The sequence below is a fragment of the Engraulis encrasicolus genome, chromosome 2 (genome assembly GCF_034702125.1).
Source record: "Engraulis encrasicolus isolate BLACKSEA-1 chromosome 2, IST_EnEncr_1.0, whole genome shotgun sequence".
Classification (NCBI taxonomy): Eukaryota; Metazoa; Chordata; class Actinopteri; order Clupeiformes; family Engraulidae; genus Engraulis; species Engraulis encrasicolus.
Genome location: NC_085858.1, coordinates 23,178,223 through 23,191,414, shown reverse-complemented (window position 1 = coordinate 23,191,414; position 13,192 = coordinate 23,178,223). Strand labels below are relative to the sequence as shown.

The window sequence follows — 13,192 nt, the reverse complement described above, 5'->3', positions numbered from 1 at the left end:
ATAAATATATAGTATTTTTTCCAACTTAGAATGTATAAAATTAATTAATACATAAATGTTTTTACCTATGAGGACCTTTTACATAGCAACGTTCACACATAACCACATATACGTGTACGTATACTCCTAACCCTTCATCCTTTCTTTCTCTCTCACATATCCCCTCTCTCTCTCTCTCTCTCTCTCTCTCTCTCTCTCTCTCTCTCTCTCTCTCGCTCTCTCTCTCTCTCTCTCTCTCTCTCTCTCTCTCACACACACACACACACACACACACACACACACACACACACACACACACACACACACACACACACACACACACACACACACAAAGTGAGCGACAATTAGCACATTTGTAAATAGTGTAGATAGCATGTCTTAGAGCAAGCAGGTTTCGTTCGCCTGCCGTAGCAACAATCTGAGGAAGCCAACCCGCGCACTGTATGCAATTCAGCGATCCGCCTCCTCCTCCTCCACACACTGTCCAAGCAAGCACTTCCTGTGGTAGGCAGGCAGTAGGCCTTTCCAAATCACATACATACTCTCTCTATTTCTCTCTCTCACACACACACGCACATACACACAGTAAGTCCCAATGTCAGTGAGGTGGCCACGGATGGAGTGTGCTGGTAGCTTTGTCCATCCTTGACACACGACAGACAGACACACACATACTCTTGGTGCGCATCCCCAGTCCCTCTTGGCGTTGTCTGCATGCGCCATAGTCCCATTGGAATAGTCCCATAGTTAAGGTGCAGAGGAGAGAGGGCTAGCTTCACATGCTGAACCCCCCCTTTTTTTTAAAATTTCCGGCACCTTATTTTTCTTGCATCTTTTACTTCACTGGCTAATATTCCTTCAATAGCTTTGTGGAATAGAAGTCCTCTGGAGGCATAAAAAAAAAAAATCCAAACCAAAACAAAACGAACGAAAGCACAAGTTTCACAAAGTTGCTTCCTTGTTCTTGAAAGCCTCCTGTTGCTTTCATACCAAGGTCCAGGCTCGAGAAGAAGGAGCCTGTCTTGTGGAGGATGTTCCTCCACAGATGTCCAAGTGCTGCGGCTGTTGTTGAAGGGTTTGGGGGGGGGGTTGTTGGGGTTAAACTTCCCTGGCGTCTCGTCTGGAGAGAGAGCGTATAAGCAGCTTTGCATGAGGATGGTTGAGGTGGGGTGGGGATAGGAGCAGGTTGGTGACGTTTTGGTGGGAGAAGCTTTCTGGGGGCATTCTGGCACTCTGGAGAGAGCATGACTCAGTCCAGTCAATGTTGGAAGTCCACCCTCTCCCTCTCCTCAGTCCATCCTCTCCACAAGACCTTGACTTTGAGGGAAGACATTTTGGTGGGAGAAGAGTTCTGGAGCGCGGCTCCGTCTAGCCTCGCCCCGTCGGCCTAGTGTTGGAAGCAAAGTCCGTCTGTATAAGTCCCTCCACTTGGCAGCCATCTTGGTGACGCGTCGGGGCAGCTATTTTGGGCAGCTTCTTCTCTTTATTTTTCAACTGCGCATGAGCAACACTTGCTTGCGAGTGATTGGATCCATGACAGCGCAGCAATTGGCTCTTTTTGCCTGAAAGCTGGGAGATGTGCAAGCACACGCCGTATTGGCGTTACGAACCGCCCCCGCTCATTTCTATGGACGTTTTCTTAAGTGTTTTGTCTTATATAGAGTGTCTCTGTTGAAAGTCCATCCTCCATCCTCCCCCTCTCCCTCTCCTCAGTCCAACCCTCTCCACCTTGTACAGAACCTTGACTTGGAGGGAAGACGTTTTGGTGGGAGAAGCTTCCTGGAGCGCTCTGGCTCTACGGAGAGAGCCCTGGAGAGAGAGCGTGGCTCAGTCTAGTCTAGTGTCGTCAGCCTAGTGTTCAAGTCCATCCTCCTCCTCCTGGGTCTCCTCAGTCCATCCGCTCCACTTTGCCCAGGACCTTGCCCTCGTACATGGGCAGCACGCTGGAGTCTTCCCACACCTCCTCGAACACCGCGCCACACTCAAACTCATCACTGGCCTTCTTGAAGTAGTACCTGCACACATAAATGGAGAAAAAAATACACAGGTCAGTATGATAATAACTAGGTTATAATGATGGTGATGAATAACCAAGTTTTACATCGTTATCTGGCTTCAAGTACATGGAAGTCCTAAAGCTAAACGTTAAGAGAACACTGCATACGGATAACTGCTAAGAGTGAACCTGAAGGCGCACTGGGAGAAATAGGTTCTTTGCTCAAAGAAATGAAAAAAGAACAATAGTTATCTTGCTTATTTACGCAAACAACTGTCTTTTCAGTTCTTCTTCAATTGTCTTTTTTTTTTAGTTCCACTCAATCGACTTTTTTTCCATTTGACTGATTTGGTATCCTGAGTGCAACAAAATCTCTCTGCCATGAACCGTCATAGATAAGAACCACTCCTTCACTCACTCCTCAACCAACCCCCCCTTTTTTTTCTCTCTCTTTTTTTTTTTTACAGTGGAGACTTTTCCTACTTTTACTTCATTTTCTAAATTTCATTCTTCATCCCTTTTGGGACTTTTTTTGAGCAAAAAAAACTTATCATTGCTTATGAATTCTCGACAATTCATGAATACAACACGACAATAAATATCTTGCATCTCGTATATCCGAATCCTGATTATGGAGATCAACACACCGATCTGGCTTCTGAACGCCTGAAACACCTGTCTTTCAAAAGTACTCCTTTCTAATCCCTCCATTTCCATTCTTCCGTTTTCACCCCGTCTCACGTCCCCACATCTAAAAAACACACACTAACAGACCCCTTCTAAGAGCATTGCTTCTTTTCTTTCATTCTGTTCTTTCTCTCCTCTCTTTTTTTCTTCTTTCCCTCTCTTTTCAAAGTCTCAGCCTAGGCAATTATTTACACACGCCAGCGGGGAGCCTCCCAAATGAGCTGCCGTCAGAGCACGGAGCACGGAGGACGGAGGAGGGGAGTGTGTGTGTGTGTGTGTGTGTGTGTGTGTGTGTGTGTGTGTGTGTGTGTGTGTGTGTGTGTGTGTGTGTGTGTTGGAGGGGGTGGGGGTGTGTGCGTTTAGAAGCCTCCGGAACCATCCAGCAGGACAAAGGTCAATAGCACTGCCTCTACCGGCACTGTGACTTTGTACAAAAAAGGTACACACACACAAGCACACAAGCACACACACACACACACACACACGCACGCGCATGCACACACACACACACACACATATTCTCTAGATGCTCCACTACACTATCCAACACACGCACACGCACACACACACACAAAATCGTTCATGTGTGCGTGTCTTTTAATGTGCAAATAATAACACGCTGATTGCGGTGGCGAGGGGAGGGTAGACGAGGTGAGGAGATGTGTGTGTAAGGGGTGTGTGTGTGTGTGTGTGTGTGTGTGTGTGAGAGAGAGAGGGGATGAGCCCCTACAGCCCTCTGTGTTGGCTTTTCCGCGGCTCCCCTCGAGCTGCAACAGCAGCAGCACAAATGATTAAATTACAGACTCTCCTTTAGAAAAAAGCCCTCCAGCCCTACCTCCCTATCTTTCCCCTCTCTCTCTCTCTCTCTCTCTCTCTCCTTCTCCTCCCCAACGCTGGAGTGCCCAGGTCACTGGTGCCTAATTGGGCTGCTTGTCAAATGAGAGGGTTCCTCTCTCTCTGCTTGCCTCTTAACGTGGAAATTTCAGGTGCCCCGAAGTCTGCGAGTCGAGCTGCACGTCTACTTCTCTCTCATAACACCCCTCCTCCCACTCCAACACACACACACGCACGCACGCACGCGCACTCAGAACAGCACGGACACATTTTTGTTGTTGTGCACTCTTTCGAGGAGTTGCGCAATGATGAATGGGCCGCGCTGGAGATGACGGTGAGGCTGGAGGGGCTTTCTGCCCACTGATCTGTGAAGCGTGGAGAGCAGAGCAGAGCAGAGCAGAGCACCCTCTGGGTCAAACCACCTCCACTACACTCCCCTCCACTCCACGACAACAGTCCAGTCCAGCCCAACAGGCTGAAGACGTCTCCTGACAGTGCCGTTGCTAACTTACGGAAGTTATCAACTTGCGCACTCGGTTGCGATACGATTCCCCATTGGCGTCCTTCTAAGTTGCGCTAACTGTTTGGCACGATGCTTTTGAGAAACTCAGGATCGCTCATCATTTACCAGCTAGCCAGCCTCCTGTCCTGCTTCCATCCTCAGGATCACCCATAAGGGGCAAAACATACCAAAGCGGAACGGAACGGTCGCGGGACGAACGCGGTCTTTCTGCTTAGTTTCGGCCGGTGTGTTTTTCTCTGCCTTTCACACTGACAGCGTCGGCGTGCGCGGCCAGTCCTGTTCAAAACCCTCCCCACAGCCAAAGCTAGCATGCTACTTTGCCATTCATTTGAATGAGACACCGCCGGTCGCCGGCGTGAAAAATACGCTCGAGTTCTATTTTCCAAATGCAGCGCGGTGCGGAGCCGGTTGGTGTGTAAGGACAGATATGTTTCAATGTATTTTCACCGACGCCGGTAAAAAACGCGGCCGTTCCGCGACGCTTTACCGCCCTGGTGTGTAAGACCCCTAACTGACCTAGCCTCTCCTGCCTCCTCCTGCTATCACTCTAATGATCCCGCTAGCCAGCTTCCTCTCCTCCTCTCCTCCTCTAGCTAGCTCCTCCTCCTCCTCCTCCTCTTTCTCTTTCTCCAGCTAGCCAGCCTCCTCTCTGCATCCCCCCCCACCCAGCAACCGGAACCATTCCTGGAGAGGGTGGGTGGGTGGGAATGTGCAGCAGAAGTTAATGTTGTAATGGAAACTGCCTTTCCTCAACCCCACCCCCCACCTCCACCCTCCACCCCCCACCTCACCACGTACCCCCTTCCCCCTTCCCCCAACCCCCATGCCATGTGAACTGGTGTGTGGTGGAGGGAGCAGGCTGCCTGTGCTGGGCTGGCTGGTAGGTGGGCTAGGCTGGGCTGCAAGCTTTGGAGCGCTGCAGCAGAGCTCCGAGCACTTTAGCTGTTCGTTTTTTTCCCCCCTCGTTGTTGATGTAGCTGTTTTTACGAGCCTGGGCAAATGAGTCAAAACAATGCCCGTAAACATAGCGCAGCCTTCCAGTAAACAGACCTGGCAAATCCAGATGGCCCAGGCCAACCACTCCAACACCACCAGCAAGAACGAAGAAAGACCAAGAAAAAGTGGAAGGGGAGAAAATGAAAAAAGCAAAGAAGGAAAGAACTTTTTTCCAAAGGTCTTGTGAAAGAAATGGGGGAATATGAATTAAAAAGAAGAAAAAAAACGTCACTGGAGAAAACTGATCTTGCATCCTCCAAACTGCTGGAGAGGGGAAGCTTTGTAAATAAGGAGTAAATTAAGTACTTGAGACATGCCACATAATTGCATCCTTATTTCTGCTAGGGGAAGAAAAAAACGATATCCTCCTCCTCCTCCTCCTCCTCCTCTAAAGAGCCTTTGAAATGGGATGCACTGCTCTTTTTCTCATAGGGAGGAGATCGAGAGAGACAGACCAAAGAGAGAAAGAGAGAAGGGAAAAGAGAGAGAGAGAGCGAGAGCGAGAGAGAGAACAGAAGGGGGAGAGGCAGACAAAGAGAGGAAAAAAAGACAACCAGAAATAAATAAGATCCAGAGAAAGACAGAGACCGAGAAAAGAAAAAGGGGTAGAGAGAGAGAAAGAATGAACGGAAGTAAAAGAGAAAGAAAAAAGAAAGAGATGAAGATGGAGATGGAGAGAGAGAGAGAGAGAGAGAGAGAGAGAGGGAGAGAGAGAGAAGTCTTTCCACTGGAACATGTTTTATGTGGTGAGGGTTTTTTTTCTCTCTCTCTGCAACATCTGGCACCAATCTGCTTCTGGCAGCCTTTGCCAGCACTGTTCTTTGTTGAACGGCTGCCATCTTCCAATGACCCAACGCCAGTCATTTTCTACTGCTGGAACCATCCTGTGCTGTGCTGTGCTCTCGCTCGCTCGCTCAGGAATGAGAACATACCACTCACAAGCTTCGGAAAAGGATCACTCGCATGACGAAAGCATGGCCACGCCGCCACCACACTGACACACACGACCGCCATGTTAGAACCGTCTTGAGTGTGCCCATGCTGTCTGGACATGGGTTCAAGTCTGTTGTAGGTGTGCGCGCACTATTTATGTGTGTTAGTTTGAATCCAGCTATTCTACAAGTAGCCTGCTAGCCTCTGCTGAGCTATGAGTGCATGTGAGTGTAATTCATATACAACGATGTATGCACAGATACATACTATGTGTGCTGCATCTCACACGATAACTCAAGTTTAGTACAGGACATGCAGCATGTTGGACGAAGGGCACTCACTCAACAGCACTCAACTGCTCCTCGCAGACAACACAAAGAACAATAGGTACAGGAAGTAAGTTGAGGCAGCTTCGAAAACCAAGAAAAACTGAAGATACTGCGAGCGAGCCTCATCCCCCCAAAAAACCCATCACCAATTTAAACTGATTTAGTGGAAGCAACACTGCCTACCTCCCACCCCCCACTCCCCAACTACCAATTGAAGTGAGCAAGAGAAAAGGCGCCTCAAAAGGACTTGTCAGATTAGGCGTCTTCTGCAGAGCGCTCACCCAAACAGGACCCGTCTTATCTTGAAAAGAGAGGCACGCACATCAAACCCTCGCTGGCTGGCTGGCTGACGGGGCTGTGTGAGTGTGCGCCTTACGAGTGTGCGTATGTGTAGTGTGTGTGTGTGTGTGTGTGTGTGGTAAGTGCAGTGGTAGTGTGTGTGCACTTTTTTGTGAGCTGTATGAGTCTGTGTAGTGTAGTGTAGTGTAGTGTAGTGTAGTGTAGTGTAGTGTAGTGTAGTGGTAGTGTGTGTGCACTTTTTTCTGTGTGCAGAACGGTCGAATTAGCGCTGGTCTTTTGTGTGCGAAATGAAAGCTGGGCCCTTTCAAAGGCAGGCCTATTAAGAGGCTCACCAGCCAATCAATACCAGATGTGCCCCGCCGGCCAGCTTTAACTCCCCCCTACTCACACACACACACACACACACACACACACTACAACACACACACACACACACACTAAAACACACACTCGTTTCTTTTCCTCAGAGCCCTCACCCTCCGCAACTTTGTGTGGTTCAACCCCCTCTCTCTGCCTTTTTTCTCCTTACTTTCTGCCTTTTTTCTTTTCCCTTTCTCTCCCTTCCTCCTTCTCTCGCCACGGCCTGCTCTCTGTTTCTTCCCAACCATGTGACTGGGACCAAGTGAGGAGAGGAGCCTGCTCTGAAACATTATAGACTGGACTTGCACACCCGGTCAAGACTACATCTGAGACCGTATCGTATCGCTGTTCATTTAGGCCAGTGTTCCTCAATGGGGTCCCCCCTTGGGGGACGTTGAGAGGGAGACATCTGAGGGGCTGGGGGTGGGGGCACTCAGTTGTAAATGGGGGATAATGGTTTATTTTATTCTTTGATAATAAGGGGGGGGGGGGGGGGGTTGGGAAGCTTGTGATGAGGTCATGGGGGCGTTTTTTTTTTTTTTTTTAAACGGTTGCCAATCACCACTGATTTGGGTTCCTTCAGGCAGTGCTGGAGATGAGATGTACGTACAGTACAAGCTACCAGAATGAAATCTGCGGTGCTGACGTCAACTGTACGAGTAGCGTAATGTGAGGCGAGGTGCTGAGAACACCTTTTCCAAAGGGGAAACGCTGATGATTAGGGCTGGGCTGAGCCATGACAAATGTTCAGTTTCGGTGCTCTCTGCATGACCTCTTCAGCTTTTTTTGTTTTAACCTATCCTCCAACACAGGTTTTGATACCATTCAAGCAAAATATGTGTGTGGTCTCTATTTCCGTTCACTTGTGAACGAAGAACAACACGATGAACTATAAAAAAGGGCTGACTATGATGATGATGATGATGATGATGATGATGATACAGTTGTCAGAGGAAGGACACAACACTGCGGTCCGCCTCTGACAACTGAAGATTATGATGACACACACATGCACACGCGCACATGCGCACACACACACACACACACACACGCGCACAGTCAGGTCAAGTCTCCAAGTCTGCCTGTTCCGTACCTGTAGTTGCCCTTCTTGCGTAGCTGTTCCTTGAAGTGTGCAAGCGTGAGGCTGTGGCTCTTCATGATGCGCCGGTAGGGGATCTCCTCGCCACAGAAGAAGTACGTCACCACCGTCTCCCCTCCTGTACCCGCGCCCGCGCCCGTGCCACCTCCACCGACCGGAGAGCCCTGGCAGCTAGCCTGACGCTTAGGCTCCTTAGACCTGTAGAGGAGGAGGAGAGGGGAGAGAGAGAGAGACAGAGAGAGAGAGAGAAGATAAATGTGAGACTTCAATGTGTAGACAATGGTATGACACATTTCGTAGCCCCATAATGTACGCCAGTGTTTCTCAACTGGTGGGTCGTGACCCAAAAGTGGGTCGCGGAGGGTTCATGGGTGGGTCGCAGAGCCTTGGTGTAAAAAAAAATTGTAATTCATTGATTCGCTAATAAAAACAAAAAAAACCCAACTTTTCCTGCAACAATTTTAAACTTTTATTTTGATAAGCGATTGAACTTGTGTCATCTGGCGTCCTAGATAAAATCAGAATTTTTATGCGAGATAGTAGCCTGCAACCAGTCATACTAGTGACGCTAAAAAAAATTGCGTCGTGACCGAATCAGAGTGGAAAATGGTGGGTCCCAAGACTGTTCCAGTTGAGAACCACTGATGTACGCCATTTTGCCAGTGGAACACTGTAATGAGTCATTGAAAAAGTGAACTACTAGTAGTGCACAACTATGACATAACACAGAGTATTCAGTAATGCACTATGTCTTAACGGGTTAATGAGTTTCTCAGTGAAGGCTTTTAGGGAGTGCTTGGACTGTTACTATGCTAGAGTATGCTAGGTCTATGGTCACCAAAACCCCAAAACGGAGCATCGATGAATATGCAGTTGTCACGACATACGCAATATTAAATTTCCCCCATTGGCACCTGCTACCATACTGCTGTGGAGTCAAAGGCCGACTCAAACTATAGAAGCGGACACACAGACATGATCACACACACACACACACACACGCACACACACACAGGAATGCACATAAGGAAATCTTGCAGCGCTCGAGTCGTGCTGCGGTGATGACAGGAGCGTGAGGGAGAGGGAAGAAGGGAAGGAGGCCAGTGGCCTTTGAAGAAGAGCAAAATCTTTGACTGACCAACACCACTGACACCCCCCCTCCCCTCCCCTCACTCCTCCTAACCCTTCCTCTTTTCCAAACCCCCACGCCCCTCCTCTCTCTGTCCAGCTGCCAGGACTGAAGGTCAGCCAATTAAAACTTTAAAAAGTAACCCCCCCCCGTCCACCCCATACCCCGCCAACCCCACCCACACCCCTCCATCCAGCCTTTGCATCCGGTGGCTACAGCCTCGAGCCCTCTGATGCTGCACAGCGTTGGGTAAACAGGGGACAAACAGAGAGATGGGAGGAGGGGAGGGCTTTGAAGAAGAGAAAAGAGGAGAGGAGAGCAGATAAAAAGAGAAGAAGGGGAGGGAGAGGAAGAGGAGGCGGAGGAAAAGAGAGGGGGAGGATGGGGGTCTGGGGTGGCAAAGAGGAAGATTAGCCAAGAGTTCATCAGGAGAGAGAGAGAGAGAAAGAGAGAGAGAGAGAGAGAGAGAGAGAGAGAGAGATAGAGAGAGAGAGAGAGTGTGTGTGTGTGTGTGTGTGTGTGTGTGTGTGTGTGTGTGTGTGTGTGTGTGTGTGTGTGTGTGTGTGTGTGTGTGAGAGAGAGAGAGAGAGAGAGAGAGAGAGTGTGTGTGCGTGTGTGTGTGTGTGTGTGTGTGTGTGTGTGTGTGTGTGTGTGTGTGTGTGTGTGTGTGTTAATGCATGCGTGTAAGTGCATGCCATATAGAGAGTGAAATAGAAATAGACAATGTGAAAATGAGAGAGAGGGAGAGAGAGAGAGATCAAGAAAGAGACAGATGTACGGAAGAAGAGAGAAATGAAATGAGCAATAGAGGGAGGTTAAGTATGCTACGTACTCATCAGTCTGTAGGGGGCTGGGGCCGGGGCTGGGCACCGCTGAGAGGGGCCCATTCTGGACGGGGCCCCCGGGGCCTCTCTCCCGCGCCGTGCTGGACGGAGAGTGCCTGCAAAGGGCCACGCAAACACAAGGGGTCACTTAGCAAATAAACAATACGATATCGATGCCCCTACTGCATTGCAGTATGGAAACTGTGATATTATAAGACCCAAATATACTGCACAGTACGACTGCTGAAAACTACACCACAAAGCTACAGCATGTGTCTTAATGAAAAAAAAAAAATGTTTTAACAGTTGACATATAACTGTCCACTCATGATATATGCCTTTAATATTTCACTGTTGCTTAAAGAGCTGTAACATAAAAGTAATATACTGCATGTGATATGCCATACATAGTATATTTAGAGACACACAAAGATGCATACAGTATATGATAAACAGCTATGATACAAGCTTCACTGTACCATAAGAGTGTAACTCTGTTTGGGGGTCTTGTAAACCTCCTCCAGTAAACGTGACGTTGGGTACTTCCATTATACATACAGTAAGTATATATGGAGATATGGAGGTGGGGGCTGAAGCATTAGGACCGTACCTTTGTTTGGGGGGCTTGGAGACTTCCTCCAGGCGCCGGCAGGCCTCCTCCAGCTGGGCCAGGGTGTCTGGCGGGGGCAGGGGGGGCATGGCCGGGTCCTGCACGAAGGGGTGGGCGGGCTGGTGGCCACGCTGGTGCTGGTGCTGGTGCCCGCTGCTGCCGCCGCCTCCCCAGGTGGGCGTACGCGGCGACAAGGACGAGGGGTCGGCACTGTGCCAACGCTTGCCAGCCGGGGCCGCGCTGATGGAGCGAGATGAGATTTAAGACAGTTAGAATGGGACAGCTCATGAGGGATTCACTATACTGTACATGTGGTCAAAGCTGAGTTTGGACTGCCAATTCAAGACTTTAATACACATTTGAATTTTTATTATAATTAATATAATTAATAATCAATAATTATCTTCTTCTTAAAAAAAATACATGACAGTATCTACAATATGCATAATACATGGGGGCGTAAGACAACTGTGAAGCATTTTTGTGAAGAAAAATCACTTTTCTGAAAGCCATATAGCATTTTAAATGTTTTGGGGATTTGTATTGACAGGACAGTGGGAGATGACATTAAACGAGATAGGAGAGAGAGACGGGGAAGGATTGGGAATCGCCCGCGCATCAGTCCAGTGCCTAGCCATGTAGTATTAATTAAGAGTGTGGGTTTTTGAGCATTCTATAAAAATAATGCGTTCTATAACAATGCAAGATTCTACAATTCCATATTGTATTGAATGACGCCCAGAATTCTATAGAACTTTCACTGCCCGAACATTCCCGTCACACCGGTGTGACGATACACTCTTAAAGGTTAACAACAGGTGCGTACCCATTGGTCTTGTGGCGCGGCTGCCGTCCGCTCTCCATGATCCACTGCCAGACGTTCTGGGAGCGGTCGGTGGTGTCGCTGGGCAGCTGGACGCCGCTGTCCCCCGTGCCGCTCTCCGAGGACACCTCCTCGCCGGACTTCCACAGCCGCTGCGACAGCACGCCCGGATGCCTAGTGGACGCAGAGAAAAAAAACAACCAAGAGCTTTAGCAACTGGCCTACAGAGGAAGAAGCCATGTATTAGCAAATGTAGCTAGCTATGGGGGGCTGACATTTGTCCATGTCCATGTGTTGTCTTAGGGTAAATGTTGAACAACATTACCAATTTTGGGGATCTGATCGCATTGAATTGGTTTTTATGTCTCACACTCCATTCACTGTGAGAAATTTCCACCACGGGGGGGAAAAAAGCAGCTACTACTACTACTACTACTACTACTACCACTACTACTACTACTACTACCACTACTACTACTTGTTATGAAGGAGAGCTCACCCGAGTGGCAGGTCGGCAGAGCTGGTGTTGCTGGAGCTTGGCTGCTGCTCTCGGCCCAGGCTCCTGCTCCTGGGCACCAGTGCCCCTGCCCCTGACGCCCCTGACGGCGAGGCGGCGCTCCTGCACAGGCCCTGCACCCTCTGGGCCGCCTCGGCCTCCAGCTGCTCCCTGGAGCGGGGAGACGCGGCGCCGCCGTGGTGGTGGTGGATGTGGTGGTGGATGTGCCGGGTGGACTGCCGCGACACGAAGGTGGTGGTGGTCTGGTGGTGATGGTGGTGGTTCCCGGATCCGGTACCCGACCCGGCGCCGGCGCCTCCGGGGGAGCTCAGGCCGCCGTAGCACCCGAACGACGGGACGACGCCGTTGGCAGACGCGGGAGGGGAGAAGAGCCCCTGCGCCTGGGCGGTCCTGGAGGAGAGGCCGCGGGGCAGGAGCGGGTGGCGGAGGAGGTGGCGGTCGGGGGAGCGCGAGCGGGGGCAGGGGGGCGACTGGCAGCCGGGCGTCTTGAGCACGCGCGATAGGTGCTCGTCCAGGATGGCCTGCGCCTCCTCGTCACAGGAGGAGGTGGAGGGCAGCGAGGACAGCGGGTGGTGCGGAGGGCTCAGAGTGGACGCGCCGCACGAGGCCTCCGTGTCATCACGCTCCTCCTCCTGATACACACACACACACACGGAAACACAAACACACACAAGAAAATGGATTACTTCCATGTAATTTAACCTCGAACGCCTCGAATAGCCATGACGCGTGATATTTCCACATTTAGGAGGCAGCGATGGGAATGGATGGAGATATGTGGCAGACCTACTAACATCGGATAACCTTGCTGAGTGGCAGATCTCGTGTCAATCGATGAAAAGTCCCGCCGTCATCTACCGTGCAGGGTGTGGCCTTGCGATGCATTACTGTACCTACGCCTGACTGTGTACCAGCATATGTGAGTGCAATACAGTATGTCCATGCGTGTGTGTGTGTGTGTGTGTGTGTGTGTGTGTGTGTGTGTGTGTGTGTGTGTGTGTGTGTGTGTGTGTGTCTCTACCTCCTGTATCTGCTGTAGTCATTCCTCCAGGCTGCTGATGCTGTGTGTGTGTGTGTGTGTATGTGTGTGTGTGTGTGTGTGTGTGTGTGTGTGTGTGTGTGTGTGTGTGTGTGTGTGTGTGTGTGTGTCTCTACCTCCTGTATCTGCTGCAGTCGTTCCTCCAGGCTGCTGATGCTGTCCTGCTCTCTCTTGAGTCTCTCCAGCTTGGCCG

At 50.1% G+C, this 13,192-nt stretch overlaps 1 protein-coding gene across 1 annotated transcript in view; it reads right to left on the bottom strand.

Annotated features, from left to right (window-relative positions):
- Nucleotides 1–271: 271 nt before the first annotated feature.
- axin2 (axin 2 (conductin, axil)) overlaps nucleotides 272–13,192 on the bottom strand; it is a 26,318-nt gene continuing 13,397 nt past the window's right edge. The window contains exons 5-11 of the mRNA XM_063184041.1: nucleotides 13,116–13,192; nucleotides 11,943–12,592; nucleotides 11,447–11,617; nucleotides 10,621–10,860; nucleotides 10,019–10,126; nucleotides 8,052–8,255; nucleotides 272–2,015 (exon numbers count right to left, since the gene is read on the bottom strand). The exon at nucleotides 13,116–13,192 is cut by the window's right edge and continues 64 nt beyond it. Of these exons, the coding sequence (XP_063040111.1) occupies nucleotides 1,889–2,015; nucleotides 8,052–8,255; nucleotides 10,019–10,126; nucleotides 10,621–10,860; nucleotides 11,447–11,617; nucleotides 11,943–12,592; nucleotides 13,116–13,192 (1,577 nt within the window). The 3' untranslated portion in view covers nucleotides 272–1,888. The remainder of the gene's footprint in view (nucleotides 2,016–8,051; nucleotides 8,256–10,018; nucleotides 10,127–10,620; nucleotides 10,861–11,446; nucleotides 11,618–11,942; nucleotides 12,593–13,115) is intronic.